Here is a 22,950-nt window from a genome sequence, read left to right as displayed (position 1 = left end):
TGAATGATCAGATGATCTGTGGTTCTGCTGGGAGTGCGCTGTTCATTTTCGCCATCTTATATTTACTGTTCACTTTCCTTGTGATTCCAAGTCTCTTCCTGGTGGTAAGTTGATGAAACAGGATCTCTTGTTAGAGTTTACAAGTATAAAGGGAATTTTCTAGATGAAATATATCGTCTACCTTGCTTGGATTACAAAGTTTAATGTGATAGGAAATTTTGTTCAAAGTATGCAGTTTGAAAAAATTGTAAGCTTGTAAAGTCGGAAGTACTATGTTCACATTTGTATCGATTTGCTTATATCAGACCTACAAATAACAATTTTGCTAAAATGGGAACGACTCAGAATGATGAATAAATCGAAGATGGTCAGCATGGACTTCCAACTACCTGAAGAGAAAAATATGTTTACGTCATTCATGTTTGTTATCCAATTGATGTCAGTTAAAGGCGTGTATTGTAAGACCAGTATATATATATATATATATATATATATATATATATATATATATATTCCCGTAAAACGTTGCGTTGCGATTTACTGAGACTTTCAGTTGAAGGTAGCATCATCTTTAATATATGCTCTACATAATTATATTTACTATTTAGACACTTTCAAGCGATAAGAAAATCGGGTTCAATAAAATAATCATCATGACAGTACCACGTTTGATGCGGAAAGGTTAAAACTTTGCGGCCACCAAGTAACGGACGTGAATTCGTGTGATATATAGACTAAGTATATAACAATGCATCGGTGATTAAAAATCAAATTGTAATCATGGCAATTATACATATCTATCACCTAAAATGGACTGTTAACGTTTTGATTAAAATCTTCGTAAAATTTGTTTTTTCAGCTAAGTCACTTACGAAACAGCCGTGTAAGTAATGAACAAGCTCATGGAACCAATGACGTCAAGCTCTGACACTGCGATTACAAATCAAGAAAAAGTTCCTCTAATGAAGCATCTTGCTAAGAAGACTTTGAACGTTCATATATAATATTTATTTGCTAGGAAAGTTGTAAAATGAGAATACAATATTCGCCTGTAGGGAAATCGCTTCTTTATAGCAGCTGGATAGAGTTAACAGACTTTTTGTGTGAAATTAAAGTGTTTTTTCGTTTTTGCACAGTGTGGGACGTTTAAAATATTACATGCAATAGCCACTTTAACAAGTTTGCAGCAGTTTTGTCACCAAAACAGAGCTCAAACGTCTCTCACTTTCTTCCGCACTTGTTTAGGTGAATTGAAGGGCACGGCAGGAAATCTTCGACCAGAGTCTTAGGTATTTTTATTCTCACACTCCTGGCCGCTGCGAATGTGGGATCGACTGTGTGGGAAAAATCGATCCAACACTCTCAGAAATCATCCAACACTTTGCAATGTACATTACACGAGCTCTGATTGGGTGATAAACAGCCTTTTGTTCCACGCGCATTAACTGAGCAGATCAGAGTACAGTGACAGCCGACAGCGCGCGGCCTTGTCACGATTACGGGCTCGTGTGAGATAAAATATCCCCAACTCGTGTGAGCAATCTGATCCCGGGTCCGCGGAGGTATGAGATTATATCATTTTTTGGTCGAGCTCGACAACAATTCTGAAGCATAGTTGAACATCATTTACAGGATTCATCGATTTATAGCGACGTTTTCATTTACATTCTTCGAGCGGTAAATTATATGGTTTCGTCCGAGTGTTTAATATGGCATTCCAGCTACTCGAAACCATGACAAAGTGCACGTTGTTTAACTTGGTCTTACCTGTATATGTCTTGTGTCCGATGAATGGTCTTACCTGTATTGTCACGTTAGCTCTGAGCAGAATTCATTTGTCGACATTACATATTGCACAAAAAGTATTACGTTGACATGTTATTATACATTTGCTATCAGAATGTTAAAATACTACCTGCACTAAATAACCCGTTCATAGCTTTAGTCCTCTCCAGGCGCAGGCGCTTTCAGTGCAGTATGCAGGTGCCTCTCACTTTGGATGGGTTCAAGGGATCTATGACGTTGGACTTCATACTTGCCTTGCATTCTAATCCTGTAGTGTCTCATGATGCAAGGTGCGCGTCCTTGATCCCTTTCAAACAAGCTTTTTCAATCTCATTTAGTTCCCTAATTACGATTAGTAGAAAAGCTATAACGACAAAAACGGATTAATTCGGACTGTATTAGCATGGCATCTGTAAATAACTTCAAAGAAGAATGGGAAAGCGTATTTTTTACGGACCAATACTTATAAAAATTCTATCAAGGTTTACTGGACTTGTCCCTTAGTATTATGTTACAAGACGTACCACTGATACGTCGAACAGCAATCTGTTGTATCGTACTATATAGCACAGATAGATATGAAAAATACTTGGATTAAATACTTCAGAACAAATTCTTTTATTTATAGCGATAATAAGTCAATTCTTGAATGTCGAAACTCTTTTCAAGTTTTCCAAATCTCTGGTACAATCTTTCACATCGTATGCATCGTGCCTGAAGTATGTAACACGAAAATTCTTATTGCCAGAAGTGTTTCTGGGTCTATCTAACCCAATGATTGCCGAAGTCGATTTTTGCCTCCAATGTAAAATATAACCTAGCTATTTTTTTCATATCAGGACAATTTTTTTTAGATTTTTCGTGAAATTTTGATCAAAAGATGTAGCCCATGACAAGTTATGCAAATGAGATTCAACGGATCAAAAAATAACAAAAAAATTACATCTATTGGTAAAATGCTGCAAAAACTTTGGATGGGGGCGCACCAGACGTAATGGACGTATCTTACGTCGCTCCAGCTTTATTCGAGTAATTTTCACGGTGTCGTGACTTTTATGCAAACAACAATGAATTGTGAGGACTGTAAAGGTAAGAGGAAGGTGAAGCTCTGCCAAGGGGATCTTATGATTTGTAAAAGATGTGAAAACTGAAGGTTTGGTACAGGCCAATCTGCAACTGAAGCAACAGGTACGACGAAGACGGCTGCAACCACACCCGTGACGTTCACATCTGTTGGCGCAGACCGTAAAATGTGCCAAATACGCAAGATACAGAGATAGAGTCTAATCAACTCTCAAAGGTACTGAATGTCATAATGGAAATCAAAGATGATGTAAACAACTAAAAGAATCTCAAAACGAAATGGTTAAATCAATGGACTTTATAAATCATCAATTTGTCATTGAGTCCATGAAAACTCAAATGCAAACTTTGCAAGAATCAAATACCGCGCTCAAACTGGACAATAGACAGTTACGTAAACGAGTTTCAATACTTGAATCAGATTTGCATAGCCTAGAGATCAGTACAATCGTCGAATCAACCTTGAAATTACTGTCACTCCAGAATATATCCAAGGCCAGGAAGATACTGGTGCCGTTGCTCTGAGTGGTTTACGAAATATCGACCCCTCGGTACTGCAAATGGCATCGATATGACTCGTCGAATCGGAGTAAAAGATACTACATAGATCAATGAAAGTCAGCAGTTACGTAATGGTAATACTCGCTTACGGCCAATTATTGTCAGATTCACACACTCGGAAGAAGAGAAACCGTATTTATGAAAATCGACGTAAATTGCAAGGTATTTTAACAGCAACACTAGGATACCATCAGCGAATTTCAAACAACATATTCATCAATGAAAACCTGTGCAAGACACAACGTCAGCTGCTGTACAAAGTAAATTGTACCAGGAAGAGCGCGAATTTCAAGTACTTGTGGACTTACAACGGTAATATTTTGTGAAGAAAGACCGGTCTGCGCGTTCCATTGCCGTAAAAAATGACGATGACATTAAACGCATTCCCTAGAGGCTGCTGTCAAGCTTTTTTGTTTTGAACAGGTGCATTCAATTCCATCCATCTTTAGATCAATTCCAGAATCAGCAAATTACAAACTGTTCCACTTGTGTCTATCACTCTACCTGAATATAAATAAATGAAGAAAAGTTTTTCAACATAAATTGTAACAGCAGCACAATGCCACCTTCCGATTTCAACTATAAATATAACTCTTTTATGTAGTTCATTTACGGTTTCTGATGTAAATGTGCGTTCCCCAAATATAAATTTGGAGAAGTTGCGTCTAATTTATGAGGAACTCTTACATGATGCATTCAAAGTTATTGGTATTTCTGAGACTTGGAAGATTGATAATCCAAGCCTGTTTGGTTTAGATTCATATTCACTTAAGTGTAACTGGCGGTGATGCTGCCTACATACATTCCTCAGTTAAATACGAGAAACTATCTTTTACAGTAGCCAATTCTGAGTTTTATGGCTGAACATAACTGATGGAAAGCAAAACTTCATTGTTGGTATTCTATATAGAAAACCTAATACAAACCTGGAGGATTTTACAAATGATTTATTAGACGTTCTTCATTGTATCAAATTAGACAAACACCAGTGTATCCTCCTTGGTGACTTCAATGTAGACCTGTCGAAACAGGATAGCAGTGTGGAGAAATTCTATACAACGTTAAGTTGCTTAAATTTAAATCAGCTTATTTTACTTCCTACACGAATCACTGATACATCACAGACTGTAATTGACCATATTTACTCAAATATAAGTAACTGCCTCATTGAGTCAGGCACATTAGCATGTGATGTTGCTGACCATTTGCCTATTTTTGCAATCTTCAAGAATACAGCCTCTTTTATTCCGATGACCGGAATTTTGTTCCCAACCTTTTGGAAATGCTCTTTCTGAATTACCTTGGAACCAGGTGTACAGCTGCACAGATGTTGATGACGCCTATGATAACTTCTTTTCTATTTTCAGTTACTGTTATAACAAGCATGCAGCAATTACCGAAAGGTCTCTTAAAAACATTATTAAACGTAAACCTAGGATTACAAAGTCAATTAAGAAATCAATAGACAAAAAACATAGACTTTACTCTAAAATGATCAGTTCTAATGGCGATTTTTCTTCTGTAGCTACTTATATGAAGTACAGAAATATGCTCACTAAGGTTCTAAGGGCTGCCAAGAAAGATTATTATTCGTCTTTATTTTTTGAAAATCGCAATAATTCTACAAAGATGTGGAATACTATTAATAATTTCATGTTGGGAAATGTTTACCCGATAAGTTAAGAATCACAACAACTGACGGAAATGTGATATCATGTAATACATCTCATGAAATAGTGAACGGTTTTAATGATTATTTTGCAAATATTGGTCCTAATCTGGCGGGAAACATCAAGTCACCGTCTAAGCCATTTACCGATTTCTTGACAAATCCCCAAGAAAACTCTTTTTTCTTACAACCAACAACGGTCTCTGAAGTAGCAAATTTACTGAAATGTCTAGACATTAAGAAAGCATCAGGATATGATAATTTACCTGCCAAACTTCTTGTACTTGCTTCTGATCATATAGCCAAACCTTTAACTTACATTTTTAACTTGTCTTTCACACAGTCCAAGTTCCCAAGTGCGTTAAAAATAGCAAAGGTTATCCCAATCTTCAAGAAAGGCTCAAAAGAATCTCCCGGTAATTATCGTCCAATTTCGGTTTTACCCCTTCTCAGCAAAATTTTCGAAAAAATCGTAAATAACAAATTGATGAAATTCCTAGACAAGTATAACATACTTTATAGTCACCAGTATTGTTTTCGGGGAAGATATAGTTAAAAGCTTGCTCTGATCAACTTGGTGAATAACTTATTGCAACAGATTGACCGTGGCAAATTAACTATTGGGATTTTTATCGATTTCACAAAAGCATTTGACACCATTAACCACGGTGTTTTACTGTCAAAACTTCAACATTACGGAGTAAGGGGAAACCCACTCTCCTGGTTCTCAGATTATCTAAGCAACAGATCACAGTTTGTTGTTGCTGACGAAACCACTTCTGAAAAGTTGTCTGTCACATGTGGGGTCCCTCCGGGCTCTACACTTGGCCCTACATTGTTCTTATTTATATTAATGATCTTTTAAACTCCTCAAATTTCTATGATTTCCGTTTATTTGCAGACGATTCGAATTTATTACACATTTTTTTCAGGCAGAATAAGCATATAGACCTTTCTATTGTAAACTGCCATTTCAAAAATGTAACTGATTTGCGTGATGCCAATAAGTTAACAATCAATACTAACAAAACCAATGACATTGTATTTCATGGCAAGCGTAAACCTGTTTCTCTATTTGGTGCTCTAAGTGTAAAGGCCCATACAATGAATGTGGTTGACAAAGCGTCCTTTGTAGGAGTAATAATTGACAAACATCTGACCTAGAAAGATCATATCAAAGACGTAAATAATTGTATCCGGAAGAAAGAAGGAGTTTTATTTAAAGTAAGAAAGCATTTATCCAACCCAATATTATGTATGGATTAGAAATCTGGGGAAGTTCATACTCATCTTATTTAAAACCCATTCTAATTGCCCAGAAAATGTGCGTACTCAGGATAACATTCTCTGGTTTCAGAGAATTGTCGTACGTTTATTTATAGAATTAGGTCTGCTGGATATTTATAAACTTTATAAATTAGGTGTTTGTAATTTTATTTTCGATTTATACCATATCAAGCTTCCTCATCATTTGGACGATTATTTTCAGACTGTGGATCATAGCCGTGATACAAGGTTTAAGCTTGGTCCAAACTTATCCATTCGAAAAAATTTTACTTCTGCGGGGCAGTTTGCTATTTCATTGGCAGGTGCTAACTTTGGAATAGTTTACTAATTAATATCTTACTTCAAAACGTCTGTTTACTACAGCCATACGAAAATATATCCCCCTTAAATGTTAAATATATGTTACATTTCGTGAAACTGTTAATTCCTCACAATGCAATGTCTATGACTGACACTGGTTTTGTGCAAAGTTTATACTAGTTCTTTTCTGATTTTTCATTGTTCATATGTACTCTGAGTTGGAGTCAAACGTGATTAGCGAAAAGCTATTTTTTTGAATCCCATTGCCATTTTTACCTTTTAATTATCTCAACCTGTGTAACATACACACTCTTTAATTGGCAATAAAATGAAATGAAATGAAAAAAAACTCAACCAGAGCATTGAAGGTGTTAAGTTAGGTATGCAATCGTGAGTAGAATAAGCTGATAACATAATATATTTTGCACACGGCTTCGTCATTGATGTCCAGTTTTGCATTGTTTAATTGAAATGACAGATCTATATCAAGCTGAGAAATGGTTAAACCCTGCTCCTGAAGTCAACACTTCTTCCATGCTTCTCGCCCTCTTGAGAGCTCCCTAGCATCATTCTATACGCTTAAATAATTCTTATGAGCGGAATATCTATTACAATGGGGAGCGGCGCAGATTTGACGTTGAAGTAGAGCAGGATATCGATAAGGATGTAGTATATATTACCTACTTTGCTCCTAAATGTACACCACTTCTTTCAAATATTTTTTTCACTAGCGGCAGGTTGCCAAAGACAAAAATAATAAACACTACACAAACTCTCATTACACTGAACAGCCAGTTTCCTATCTAATTACAGCTGTTTACTAATTAATGAAATATTAGAACGCATTTAAATTACAAATCCCAGACAGACACAAGAGCACAAACATGGCACTTTGACTTGGTCAAGTGACCAGTGTTTCTTACACCACAGTTTTTAATTTGATGTTATGTGCATGCCGACTTTTTATTTCAGATTTCATTAATATTGATAGCAGTATGTGTTGACATTATTTTGACTCAGTCTGTGTACAAAAGCTCCTATGTCTCGATACCACTGCTAATAGGCTAAGTTCATTCAACATTTAACTAGTGCAGTCAGTCGCCTGTGATGGGACAGCAAGCCCCCGTGTACTTTCTACAATCAAGTAATATTTTCTGATTGTTTTGTCACAATACTTTGACTTTGGTAGTTTTTTATTCACATTTTATACCCAACATGACGTGTTTGCGCGACTGCATGTGTCTGGGCTTTGTAATTTCCAATGTGTTTTCCCATTAGCGTCCTCAGAGTCGAAAATCTATGTTTGAGATATGAAGTGGTAACTTTTTGCAACAATGTGGAAAACAAGAAACAGTGAGATTCTGAGCATCTTAAATGTTTGCAGCAGAGAATACATATTGTCTCAAATTTCTTAGTTTATGTATATAATTTTGACCATCACAATAATGATGATGGTTCATAAGGCCGCATTCGGATGGTTGGGTAGAAGTAACCGGGAGCCAGGAGGATTTGAAAATATGAAGGACATGTTGTGGGCATTTGAAGGGATTTCGAGACTTAAAGGGGGGCTCAAAACAAACCCGGAGAAACGAAACTGTCTCTGATTGATATGAAATGTGTGTTTGGTTGTTTCTCAAAAAAAAATCACAAAAATTAATTGCATAGAAAAAAAACACATTCTCTGTTGTGCATTATTGTTACGTATAGATAAACAAACATACAGGCTGCACTTTCTGACAAGAAGGGACGCACTGAAATACAGTACGGGAATGTCATTGGATACGTCTACTGGACCTGTGAAGTGCATGTCTCAGGGGAAGTACTTTACTGACTTCTATAATCAAGCCATAAGCAGTACAATTAGAGGAAGATAACCTTTAAGCAATTTTAACAAAAACGATAGACTTGGTTCAAGTCGGTGAATTTCTAAAAAATCTTTTGTAATAGTTTCTCTTGTGTCTCTCCTATTTCATACAAACCTATTTGGAATTTGGCAGCCAAGGCCAGGTTTCCTTGCTATTAATTGAACGCGTTACCTTTGAGTCTGCGCAGTATAGTGAGTTAGTTTCTGCCGGATTCACCGACTTGGACTTCTTGCAAAGTACCGGCGGCTAGACGGACTGTGTACACAGTGACATAAAGCAAATGCAGAATGATTAACAACCTTCCTCCGGTTATTCTGGCGTCCAGATCAACATCGAGTACGTTACGCGCGTAGCAAATATGGCATAAAGTTCGCACATCCGCCGCGTTTTAAAATGATCGGTTGACCATCGCAAACCATGCGATAACGATATTACAAGAGAAAGCTGTCGGAAGTTATAGTCAGGGAATTAGAAGCCTGGAAGTTGAACGGAAAAGGACTGAACAGACAGAATGAAAACCGTGTACGCTACATCAGCGACCAAATGTTGATATGACTTGTGCAGTGGAAGGCTGGTTTGATTATGTTTTCGCTGATGAACAGAGGCCATGCTGACTTCGGTTGGACTGATCGCACTCGACATTTTATATCAACAACGCCATGCGAGTTTTATGCACATATATCTTCGGGGATCGAGAGGTAACTCTTCCCAATATGCCAAATACGATTATGTCATCTAATGAATAATAGATTAGTAAATACAAACGTCACCTCATCAATAATTTATAGCAATGCAGATCGTGCAAGAAAGCCAAGTCTGTGATTCCAGGAGAAACTTCCCTGTATAGCGTTCACCCAATTCGTTGCGTTCACCCCACTCACGCGTTTCACATGAAAACAGAACACAAATCATCGCGTTCACCCCACTCAAACATTCACAAATCACAGACTTGAACCAAGTCTACAAAAACGATTGCACATCTAGAATCGTCACACAAGGCTAAAATTATTCAACGTTCAAATGTTTACGACCTCATACTAGTATTGGTTTAGCCAAACAAAACGCTACGTGCCATTTTATTAGAACGACACTGACGCGTGTGTGTCGACCAATATAAAGATAATACTGCGTAAATTAATTCTTTGGAGAATATGATTTTGAAACATGGCGACCATCTCTCAGTCACGGTTTTATCAGAGACCATAAGATACGTACTGGTCCTGTTTCAAAATGGTCTACGGTTTTACTCTTTAAATATGTGTACAGGCTAGAGTGAATGTTGTCTTCCGTCCTGTAAGGCCCCAATTACAATGTACTGCTTGGCTGGACCCTTTCTGTTCGGTCTCATTACATATAATGTCCCCCATGGTACTGTACACGAAGACGGCATCGACACGAAATTTACTGTGAAAAGCATGCCAGTCAAATTGGTAGTTTTATTTATGCTGCGCCGCTACCTCATATTTGTTTTTCACCAGTTCCGTCTCTTGTTAATATTTTAATTTTTTGGTATAGTATATAACTTTTCCCACTGTAAAGTTCGTGACGAGTCTCCCTTGACCTTTTGATGGTATTATGTACAAAGTATGTAGAGATTTCTGGTGCAAGTAAGTTCATAACTCTTACAGCGCTTGACAATAAATATGTCTCGGACCTTATGAATAAAAAGATGACGACTTTGACTTATCTAAGGACTTTAAGGACTCTTTGAAGCATCAATATCTTAAAAGTATCTGACGTCACTTTGCGCCACAAGGTCACTCCTTAGAAAATTGACTGCGTTAGGGAGCTTTCAGTAATTACAGGGGGTGGGCCAGCGGAACTTCGCGCACACCCGTACCGTAAAATATGAGCCCCCCTATCCTCCTGTCTAAAATGTGACCCTCCCCCTTGTCCGACATTCTAAAACTTGACCCTCCCCCCAACCACTGCGGTATTCTCCCCAGGAATAACTAAAACAGTATCAGCTAATTTACGTAACAAATGGTTCAATTATTATGTTTAGGAAAAATTACAGAGGGGAGGGCTGGTGTTTTTGGAGGGATAGTCGCAATTTATCACGCAAGAATTTTGAAGGGATACGGTATTTCATACATTTGAGGGAGGGTCACCATATTTTGTGCAACTATAAGAAGGCAAGATGTAGCTGATTTAGTGCTTCATCCAAAAATATCAAATCATAATACATGGAGTCTATCAGGCAAATTATTGACAATTTACCTCCACAAAACATGCTATATCTGTATTTTATATATGTTTGATAATGTATTTAAATGTACTTTGCTTGAATAGGGAAGTAAAATGTGCATTTGTGTACAAGAAATTGATTTCTGAATTTCATCTAAAACGTTGGTTCACTATCCATGGTGTCTATGATGAAATTATGAATAGTTTTTTCCAATACAAAAATAGGTAAATCTTTGCATTTGTGTACTCTTGATTATTGATATTAATTTTCTTGATCAGACTAGAGTGGTTACAAGTCTATGGTTGTGTAAAAAAAAATTGATTTGGAATTTCACTGAAATGTCGATTCACTATGCATAGCGGTCTATGATGAAACTATGAATAATTTTTTTTCAGTACAAAATTAGATAAATCTGTGCATTTATGTATGCTTGATTATTTAGATTATTGTTCTTGATTAGACTAGAGTGGTTACAAGTCAATGGTTGTGCAAGAAATTTGATTTTGGAATTTCACTGAAATGTCGATTCACTATGCATTGTGGTCTATGATGAAACTATGAATTTTTTTTCAGTACAAAATTAGATAAATCTGTGCATTTATGTATGCTTGATTATTTAGATTATTGTTCTTGATTAGACTAGAGTGGTTACAAGTCTTTGGTTGTGTAAGAAATTTGATTTTGGAATTTCACTGAAATGTCAATTTACTATGCATGGCAGTCTTTACTGTGTACCTATTTTGTTGGTGATTTCCTATTCAGGAAATATCACATGGACAATCAAAGTTTTGGCCATAAAATCAGCTTCTGTCAAAAGTGACCCTCCCCCAAGATAGGTTTATAAAAAGTGACCCTCCCCCTTGAACTGTTTTCTAAAACGTGACCACCTATTCCCCTCGGCCCACCCCGTGTAATTACTGAAGGCTCCCTTACCTGTAATAGAATCAGCTATAAAATGAAAAGGCACCATGGTGCCGAGTGACAGGATCGACTATCAAATAATACGCTCACCTGGTCTCGCTTTCCCACAACGGGCCACTTTACCTTGCTGATGCAATATTTAATAATCGATGCAAAGTGCGCCACATGCGATAGAGACCAAGAAATAAAAAAAATAGACAGAAATGGCGAGGAAAGAAGCGATGTGAACTTTACCAATCTGCAATAATTGTAGCCATGGGCCGTGCGCCGGCTTTACTGGCGTGTTGGCTGTGTAGCCACGGTCCGGGACAACACAGCCGACACAGGACGGGGCTTCACAGCCAACAGGGTAAATTAAGCCGGCTCACGGCCCGTGGGCTACATCAATTATTAAAGCTACTACATTTTACCTTGTTGCAATGCCACGTACGGAATGTTAGACTAAGTGGTTACCCGCTTCAAACGGTATGATCCGGAGACGGTGCTTTCAGACTTTTGTTCGGAAAAAATTCATAAGCAGATCACCGGTACCATTGAGACACGCCCTCCTACTGAGCGTTCATGTATACGGATACGTACAGCTGCTGGCATATGAGGTGAAGAATCTTGGATAATTAAAGCCCACTAGCTCTAACTCTTGCAATTTGTTGACCTTGAATTCTACCCTCTGAAAGGATATGGGCTTTTACTACACTACACAGTAAGTGTGGCTATCCACAATTCCCTTGATTTGTTCACTCAGACATTTTTTGTTAAAGGCTTTTTCAATTTCATCAGTTTCTCAACAATATTAGCTTGCAATTTAAGTTTAGGATTATTTGTTAAAACTATGTTCCAAAATTATTGATTATGTTTAAAATTCAAGAGTAAAATGAATGAAAAGTCGATGTTTGAAGGTGCTAAAAATTGCACACTTGGCAAGATCAAGTTATCAGCAACTAAGATGGTCTGATTATAACATCTGTCAGACATGCAAATTTCCTTTAATACAAACATTAAAAACATATGACCCTTTTTTTGCCAACACAGATGCAACTTATTCCCTTAGTTTCCTTGAAAATATTGTGTAATGGCTGTAAAAAATCTCCGTCGACAAATTTCAAAATTGCTATCTCCTCCGCGGAAAGGGGGTTATTCTTCTCAATATTCACAGTGAGAAATGAAAAAAATATGATTATCAGAACTATGTTGCCAGAATGTTGAAACAGGGACCGAGTTGTTCTGTTTACAGAAGAAATTTGCTTCAGTTCAGTGAGTGATCTCCGTGTGTACAGACAATGGAGAATTGTGGGTAGCGTCACTTACTGTGCACTAGGAGACCATTCCTTTGTGGGACGTTTGATAAGTAAATTCAAATGTTAATAGTCGTTTTGATTTCCCGCCATTTTCAAAATTTGGTAATACTATTACAAAGGAAGCAGAACATACAATGTCACAGTTGAAAACATTCACCCCTATGCATTACATTGGACTACTCTTCTTGTTTATGTGCAGATTTCAGTGCAGATATGCACAGTATACACGGTTTTTCCTTCTTTGAATCAAGGGCTGCGACTTAATGTTTGGCCAACATTTAATCGCAGTGTAATATTTATCTTATTGAAAATTGCTCATATAATCCCACCGGGTAGTTAATATAAGTGTATACAGACCTATATTAGTGCATTCTCAAAAACTTATTTCATTTTAAACAAAGTATAAATGCTAAAAGAGACAGCTAGTGGGGCATTTACACTTTGCCCCGAACGAAAGCTGATTAACCGCTTGCAAAATGGCCTCTCACAACTTAAACTCTCTCGATAGCACCTTCGCGGAACAGTGAAACGCGCTAGATCACGGTAGGGTTCCCAAAATGCGAAGCAAACGCTAGTTACCGAAGGAAAGTATTGACTGGTGATGATACTGCCAGGTCACTTCTGTTCTGCTCTAGTTAGCTTCTGTGACCCTTAAAGCAGACTGAGTGTTTCCATTATAGTCTATCAATAGCGACATGGCCGATAGACTTACAATGCATCATCCTTTGCTTGATAACCACAGAATTTTGGACGATGTCATTGAGAGGTTAGCTCTTCTGGGAAAGTTAAAAGCACCAGATTTGGGGATTATTTTAGAGTTTTAATTTATTAGACCTAACCGATACCTATAATAAACTGTTTCGGTCCTGTTATGTTATGGAATGACACTGACAGAGTAGATGGGAAAACTGCCAATGACAGTATTAGAAGTTAACCAGATCAACAACACAATTTTTTTGAAAGCTTGGCCATCGCTTCAGTTCAAAAACCAACACGCTCTAAAATGAAACGGTCGAGGGGATCGTAGAGAATAGAAAACTACAGTCCCTGAATTTGAATAACTTCTATAGCGGCTAACTAGGTCAAGATGTCTCCCGAAGACGGTAACAAATTTGAATGTTACTTGGCGCACAGTACGTCACTAGGCAACGGTAGCCGACTCTGTAATTGATTACAAAAGCATGAATGGTATAGAACTGGGTGGGGCACAACTTTCGACTGCACCCACACGATTGTCCTTCTTGACAACAGAACAATCATTCACTTGACGACATATTTGCAAACATCCGAGGAATGACTCAACAAAATAATTTAAAGCTTTGACGAATTACAACAGGTATAGGCGCCCCTCGGTGTCCAGAATATTGTTGTATTTAACGATACGCAGAGAGATCGAAAAATGGCCAATGTTCGAACATGCTGCTTCACTAGAATCAGGCGTCCTTTGAATGTCCTCAGCTCTTGCTTCATATTGCTTTTTGAAAACTAGAACATTGCGTTGATTATTTGAAAAGTTTAGAGAATGCGTTACTTAAACGTTTAGGTCAGAATTGACCTTTCGATTTCCACTGTCATTGTTACAGTTGAAGTCGGATTTACTATTTGAGGTGTCAGCGAAATGTTGTATATTTATTTGAAGGTGAACACGTTTATAAACAGTGTACACGGATTGTGCGCTGAAATCCTTGTTCGTAATACAGCCAAAAGCTTCACAAATTTAAGCAAAACGAGACTTTGTATTGCTCAATTTGGCAAAATGCAGGTAAACATGATACTAACTGTATAAAAAGTATAGATGAATGAATAAATTAAAATTCGATCAAAGGTATACTGGAATTGCCCTTTCTTTGTATTCGGTAGTGCTGATTCTTCACCATTAATCTGCTTGATATAGCTATATATAGCTTCTGCTGCATATATGTCATTTCAAGATAACAATGCAAAACTGAACAAAAATGTCAGAAATGTCTAGGAAAGAAATGTTATCCGTTTATTCCTCTCAATATCCCATACTCACTAAACCTGCAATAGCTTTTATTATTCTAATCAAATTTTAGCATTACAATTTACCTATTATTATTTTTTTATATTTTGTAAGTTCTTGATCACATTGACATAATTTTTTCATGGGTTACAGTTTTTGTTCAAAGGTTTCACAATAATCTAAAAACGGTCTCCATCTGAAAACAATAGCTAGATTATGTTTTTTTATGGGGACAAAAATTGACTTTTACATTCAAAGGATTTAATATTTCCAAACAGGCTATTCGCAATAATAATGTTCATGTTACGTACTTTAAGCACGCCTAATACGATGCAAAAGATTGTACAATGAATTTCGAAAACTTATCATCTTTATACATAACATAATTTGTTTGAGAGTCACATCCAAGTAGTTTTCATATCTAACCATGCTATATAGTTAGACACAACAGACAGCATCTTTCTTTTCAGTAAATTGCCTAACCGTCAAGCACTCTCACATTAACTGAATCATAACAACAAAAAGAAGAAGCTATATCCGCATTAAGTCATAAGGAAGTGATAAAACAGTATGTTTGAAAACTCCTTGTACTGCCTCATTTTTAGAGATAAAAGTACAAAGATTTCATTAAAGAAGACATTCTATGACATGTAAATTGTCGTTTACGATGGTAAGTAAAATTGTTGTATTAGTAAAATGACAGAAAAGTGATTCTTGAAACGGGAGAAATTGATATTTGGAAATTGTGCTTGCATATAACTTCCTTTCTGTGAGTGAAATTGGGGCCATATCAGCAATACACTTCATTAGTAACAATTCATTGTTTAGCTGCATATTTTAAAGAAAATAGATAAAATTTACAAAATTTTAAATACGATTTTATTAATCACAGCAAAGTTCTTAGAACATTACATCACTTCTAAATTTCTTAATTATAAACAGATAACATAATAACTCTTACTGGAAAATGAACATTCAAAATGGCGAATAATGTAACTCGTGACAGATGGTACGGTATTTCTTTTAAAATCAAACATACGAGTTGAATCGCGCGATTTACCAGTTTGAAGTCACTTCATACAGAGTGGCAGACACATTTAGGTCGATGCCTATCTGATTAGTGTGATATTTGACCTAAATATGTTTTCGAGGAAGGACAGATTTTCTGGGCAAAGGTATTACGTTATCATGCCCCTCCTTCCCGGCCATTCAGACTGATAAGTAGTGAATTGGGAGAGAAGAAAGTTGTTATGCCAAAACGCTGATGACCCGTAAACGTTTACAAAGTGGAATAGCGCATAACTTACTTATCATAAATAAAAAATACAATATCCGATCAAATGTCACTTTTTGATTCATTGTCCTGCAAAGCTCGTGGGAACATTAGAGGCGTTCTTCATTCTTTTTTACAATAGAGTATAAGATGTCATGTACTTTTGAAAATCTTTATGGTGTTCAGTTGTTTTCTGTGATTATTTAGATATACTAAATATGTAATGTTTCAAAATAAGGTGTGGATTTCTTGTAACTCCGGGGAATTCTCGATGAGCGCAGTCAAATAGATTTATTCGAAATCTAAATTGTAATGCTTTATAGTACATTACTGTTGACTGTTTTGAAGAAAGTTAAAAAAACTGCAGGGATTTCACACTTTAAACATTCCATTCCAGCACTTTGTCCGTCACCAATACTCCAGCATATGTAGCCGTTCATGAAAAACAATGCTTGGTCAATGAGTCGCAAATAGCTGTTGTCGCTTTGGGTCCTCACAGTCTAAATGGATGTCTGATATGAAAAGGTAACTTTTTGCAACGACGTGGGAAAACAAAACAGAGTTCGATTTCAAACATGTCAAAATGTCTCCCAGAAGTGCAATAGATATGTACCGTCGTAGGAATAAAGACAGCATCTTTTTGTTCCATAGACTATATGTTATGTAAAATTTCTTTATTTATACATTTTTCATTTGTATCATCACAATGATGATGATGATTCGTAAGGCTGCATTCGCAAACACTTCTTGAGAGGCGGGTGAATTCAGGTAAGGGGCTGTTAAGGGCTTGTGAAGGGATTTGGGGACATATAGAGGGACTCGAAACGAGAGTGTCTCTGATTGATATGAAATGTGTGTTAGGTTTTCCTTTTAATAAAAAGTCATAAAAACAAATTGCATGCAAAAAGACATTCTCCATTATATATTTATTTTCAAGAATACATACAAAAACATACAGGCTACACACATGCTGAAACAAAGAGACGTACATGAATGCAGTCCAGGAATGTCATCGGATATGTCTGCTGACCTTATACGTGCTTGTCTCAAGGACAATACACTACTCGCTACTATAATCAAAACATAAACATTGCAATTAATAAGCACTTCGGTATTAAGAAAGCGTAACAAAGATGACTACTATTAATCCAGAGTCGTCACACAAAAGTAAAATTACTTGTCATGCCCTCATGCTACTATTTGTTACGCGTACGCGTGCATGTCGACCGAGATAAATCTACAGATAAGAAAATCGTAAAAATGATTATATGAGTCTTCTTTGGAGAATGGGATATTGGAATATCGCACCTATCTCTCAATCACGGCTTTTGACTAAATTTTTAAAATCGGAGACTATAAGATACAAGCTAGTCCTGTTTCAAAACGAACTACGATCAATTTTTGTCTTTTATATGTGTGCTGGCCACAGTGATTGTTTTCTGTGGTCCCATAAGGCCCACTTACAATGCACAGATTGGGTGGACCCTGTTCGTAAGACCTTGTTTTCTGCAATATCAGCTTTGGTGATATTTGATGTTGTGTTCGGTACTCGTAGAGTATATCAAGCATTTCCCATTAGACATATCATGACACCTCTCTTTGGGCTTGTGACGACATCGTGTACATTCTATGTATTGCACAAACAAATTGCATAACTCTTGCAACTATGGACAATAAATGTCTCGGAAACAGGACAACCGGAACGTATTTAAGGGACTCATAGGGACTCTTCCGAGTATCAATTTCTTAAAAGTGCGTCACTATGCGCAATTAGGTCAGATCTAAGACAAAACTGACTACTTTACCTGTAATAGGATCAGCTGTGAAATACAAGACGCCATGGTCCTGAGTGACAGGATCAACTTTCCAGTAGCATGCTTGCCTTGCCTCTCTTTCCAAACCCCTTCGCTTTGCTGATGCAGTATTTAACAATCGAGGCAAAGTGCGCCACTGGCGATAGGAACAGACAATTGGTGAGAATAGCAAATGGCTACAAATCAACCTTGGAAAGGGAATTTGTATTTTCACTTAAACCAAATTTACAAATCAGTTACATTGAAGGGGTTGTCGTTTCCTGACAGTGCGAAAAGCTAGACAAAAATGTAAAATTTGTCAGAGATGTATTTGATGATTGTGCAATTATCAATAATTTATGAAATTTGCCCACGTCTTCGCACAAAAGCACTGTTAGATTGATGATTTTTAAATACATTATAACAAAATGCTCAACATCTTATAATCACAAAATAGTTCCAATTGTGTTATAGGAAAATGAGATTTTTAGTAAATTGCAAATTGGGAAAAAGGAAATAGCGCATGGTTGGAAATAGATTTTGTCAGAGGGAAATTTGAATGACCGCAAAGTACCATCCTCAGGGCAGTGTACATCTATTTCCTAGATTTGGATCTCAGACCAAATATTTTGAATTTAAAAATAGGCCTAAAAGTCAAATATCAGGATAATAAAACAATTTGAAAATAGTTGAAAATTTGCTCAGCACTGTTACTAATATTTTGAAATAGAATTCAAGTCCGGACAAGAATTCATTTTTCAACTACAACAATAGTCATTACTCGTGTATGGGCTTTGTTGATGAGCAGAATACTTGGCATACTTTACCATGCTATAGGGAGTTGGTCAGGAAACAGCACTAGATAGACAGAGCAAGAAAATTAGTGGTATAAACAAAATTTTCTCTTTGAAAATATATTTGCTTGTAATATAACGAAGTTAGCGGTTCTATCAAGATTATACTCACTTTTCAAACCTTTGAGTTTTGGGGAGAGGCAGGAGGGGAGGGTCACATTTTCGAACGGGGAATCGGGGGAGGGTCACCTTTTACATGCATGACGGACAACCCTTAATGTCCTCCGGACCTTTCCCTCATAATAACTGAAGGCTCCCTTACCTCGTCTAGCTTAACCTCGTCTAGAGACTAATGGTTACCTCCTTAAAATGGTATGTTCCGGATACGGTTCTTTTAGACCTTTGTTCTGCAAAAATCTTATCGGATCACCGGTGCCAGTAAGATAGGCCTTCCAATCGGGCTTCTTGTGTGTACTGACAAGTACAGCCTTGCTGGCACATGAGGTGAAGAATCTTGGATTATGTACGCTTTGTTTTAAAGGAAGGAAAGCTATTTAACAGTTTAAAATGGCTTCTCGCCGCATTAATCCTTTAATCAAGCTGTTCCATGAACTGGATGAACAAATGACTCAAGGTAAGAGGTTCCCCTACTGTGGTTGGTCAAGTCGAGGCAAACGCTTCGTGACCGATAAAAGAAGCAAAGTGCTGTTACAGTGCAAACCGATTTTTCGAATCATTGGCTTTTGAATATATATATATTTTAAGTTTGTACGTGTAGGGAGCTCGTTCTTTCTCAGATATTCTGATCCATGAAGGTTTGTATTACAATTATTGGTAATACTGCTAGTTCACTTCTGCTTCATTTAGCTTCGTTTCTGTGTCCATTAAAGCCGGCTGAGTGTTCCATTATAATCAGAAGACATGATCAAGAGACGTACCGATCCTTTGCTTGATAATCACAGAAATCCTGACACGGGAAACGTTAATTTTTAATTCCTCTCTGCTTATGAATATGCCGTATAACAGTAATATACTCTTTTCAGGTTCCCTTTATTGAAATTCGATTACATGACTAACATCCTTGCGTCTTGATATCCTCGACCTTCTTCGAAAACGCCTTAAAAAACATGAATCTTTTACATATTCTCTGTCAACAACAGGCCTACGGTATTGAAAGTATACACTCGTCGTCAGAATAAATTTAATTTATGGAAGAATAATTTAAAGGTTAGCTTTTATGGGGAAGTTCAAATCATCAAAGTATGGGGATTATTTTAGAGTTTTGATGCATATATGATATCTCACTTATCATCTGTGAAAATATCTCAAAGAATCAACAGACTGTTGCTTTCCTGTTTCTGTTGGCATTGCACTGACAGAGAAGGTAGGTAAACTGCCATCGGTAGCATCGGAGATTTGACAAAATAAACCATCAATATACCAGTTCATATATAAGCCCGGCCATAGCTTCAGTTTACGCAACACCGCACTCTAAAATGAAACGGTCGAGAAGATCGCAGTGAATATAGAAATACTGTGAATTTGCATGAATTTGATGGCGGCTAATTAGGTCAAGATGACTCCTTAACACGGTGATAAATTTGAATGTTACCTGGCGCAAGGTACGCCACAATGATTTCATCACTAAGGAACGGTTGCCGACTCTGTGAATGATTACAAAAACATTATAGTGTAGGCCTGGTTTGGGCACTGCCTTCGACTGCAGCCAATAAATTGTCCTTTGTATGACAGCAGAACAATCATTAATGTGACGACATATTTGCAAACTTCCCTTAACTCTGCCAGTGGAACCATTCAACCAAATAGTATTAAGCAGTTTTGACTTTGATGTCATTGCTAGGTGACTGGGTGCCGTACGTTGTGAGTTCAGAAACCCATCGAGAGTTTACTGAATTAGACAAATTACTACAAGTAAAGGCACTCACTGTCCAAGATATTGCTGAAAGGTATGCAGGGGGATTGAAAGGCCAGTTTCAACCTGAATATTTTGACAAATATGCGTATTAGAGTACAAGGGTTAAACTTTCAAAAAACAGCTCCATGTTTTAGTTTTCAAAAAGCAATAAATGAACAATAAGAAGCAAAAGTTCAAAACATTCAAAGGACGCCTGACTTGGGTGAAGCAGCATGATGGATGTCAGTTATGAAGTACACTTGCCATTTTTTCCTACGTTTGGATCCACGTTAAAGTTCATTGTCGATGTTAAAATTATACAGTTTGAGATGTCGGCAAAATGTTTTATAATTTCAATTACAGCAGCATTAGTTGAAGATGAACAGGCTTATGAAAGCGCACAGGAATTGATCTCTGAAATCCTTGTCCTTAACGGTCGAAATGTCCGCAAATTTATGCAAAACGAGATTTTATATTGCTCTGTTGCCGAAATTTTGGCAAAATTCAGATAAACATGATACTAATATGTTATCAGTGTGTAGACATTGACCACAATTGTTGCTGAATGATGGTTGAAAGATGCATACCAAAGTTGAGTCAAATAAATATATATGGAGAAGAGTACGGCCATATTGTATATAAACATCTTTAAGGTAGTATGCACTGGCATGAAAACTCTTCAAAACGACGATAATTTCTTCTAACAGCTTTAATGCCAACACGGACAGAGTATTTTATACAGACAAACTTATGAAATACAGAGTAGCATAAAGCTATACAGAACGTAAATCTATCAACGGTTTTGTGCTTAATTTGCATACGTTGTGCTTAATTTGCATATACGTTCATTGTACGTGTCAAGCATTCATACCAAGTTAAGAATCTCTGTTATGTAAATATATTCAAATTGTATAATTCATTCATTTGCTAAAGGGTCTCTTTTCCATACTCCTCCTCCTCGATATGTTGAAGCATATCGAAATAAAGTCCATGAAGTTCAAAGCAGTTCTAATTTCAAAATTTCATGTACAGATTTGTAATACAAATCATGTAATCTACATCATGAAAATTGAAAACAAAATGTTTATTTCAAAGCTCATCAGTTTATGTCCATCATAAAGTCAATCAATGTCTAGCTCCAAAGGACACAATTTCGAAATAGGTCCCGTAAGTGTATTAGATCCAACTTGGACTTTCACAACGCGTACATGTCCATCTCTTCCTGGTTGGACAGCAATCACTCTACCCATAGGCCAATTACCACGAGGGGTTCCAGGTGAGATTACCAGAACTACATCTCCAATTTTGATATCCTTGTGTGGATGGATCCACTTCCTTCTGGAATTTAAGCCTGGTAACCATTCTTTCATCCAACGGTGCCAAAAGTGTCTTACCAACTCTTGGATTCGTCTCCATCTTTTCCTAGGATTAAAGTCAGTTGAATCCACAGACTCTGGTGCAAATTGTCCACCGATCTGCCCATGCAGGAAATGATTCGGTGTTAGGGGTGTGTTGTCTGCTGGATTTGCTGATTGATATGTCAATGGTCTAGAATTGATTAGCGCTTCGGCTCCTGTAAATGCAGTCATCAGTTCTTCATCTGTAACATCAGCTTTGCCCAAAACTGCGTAGATAGCTCTTTTAGCAGCTTTTATCATGGTTTCATGTACACCACCAAAATGTGGTGCAAGTGGTGGATTAAAGTTCCACTTTATTCTTCGATTGGCAGTCGCTTTTCTGATCCGGTCTTGATCCAACAGTTTTACCAACTGTCTCAGCTCCGTATCAGCTCCCACAAAGTTACCACCATTATCGGACATCATTTCACATGGAAGACCTCTCCGGTTTGTCATCCGGTAGAAAGCATTAAGAATGAGTCAGTGTCAAGTCCAAACGCTATTTCTAAATGAACTGCCCTTGTTCCAAGACATGTAAACAAACATAGATATCGTTTCTCTCTGCGTTTTCCTCTTCCTTGAACAGTAATGAATGGTCCTGCAAAATCCGTTCCTGTATAGGCAAAAGCTCGTAGTGATTTCTTCAGTCTGATTTCTGGTAGAGGGGCCATTATTTGTTCTGCTGCTTTCGCCTTTCTTCGTTCACATTCATTGCATTTCTTCTCCCATTCTCGAATTCTTCTCTAGCAGAAATTATCCAGTATCGAGTGGATATTGCTGACAATGTCTGATTTGTGCCTGCTGCATGCTTTCCTTCTTCATGGTAAAACTTGACTATAA

The 22,950-nt window shown here is 37.1% G+C and overlaps 1 protein-coding gene across 1 annotated transcript; it reads right to left on the bottom strand.

The window, feature by feature from the left end:
- Positions 1-21,834: 21,834 nt before the first annotated feature.
- Positions 21,835-22,566, bottom strand: LOC139127850 (uncharacterized). The gene has a single exon (XM_070693707.1). The coding sequence runs from the start codon at positions 22,564-22,566 to the stop codon at positions 21,835-21,837; it is 732 nt and encodes a 243-aa protein (XP_070549808.1).
- Positions 22,567-22,950: the final 384 nt, after the last annotated feature.

The sequence above is a fragment of the Ptychodera flava genome, unplaced genomic scaffold, assembly GCF_041260155.1.
Source record: "Ptychodera flava strain L36383 unplaced genomic scaffold, AS_Pfla_20210202 Scaffold_38__1_contigs__length_1544198_pilon, whole genome shotgun sequence".
Taxonomy (NCBI): domain Eukaryota; kingdom Metazoa; phylum Hemichordata; class Enteropneusta; family Ptychoderidae; genus Ptychodera; species Ptychodera flava.
The sequence above is the reverse complement of the archived record's forward strand: the minus strand, read 5'-3'. Positions and strand labels throughout refer to the sequence as shown.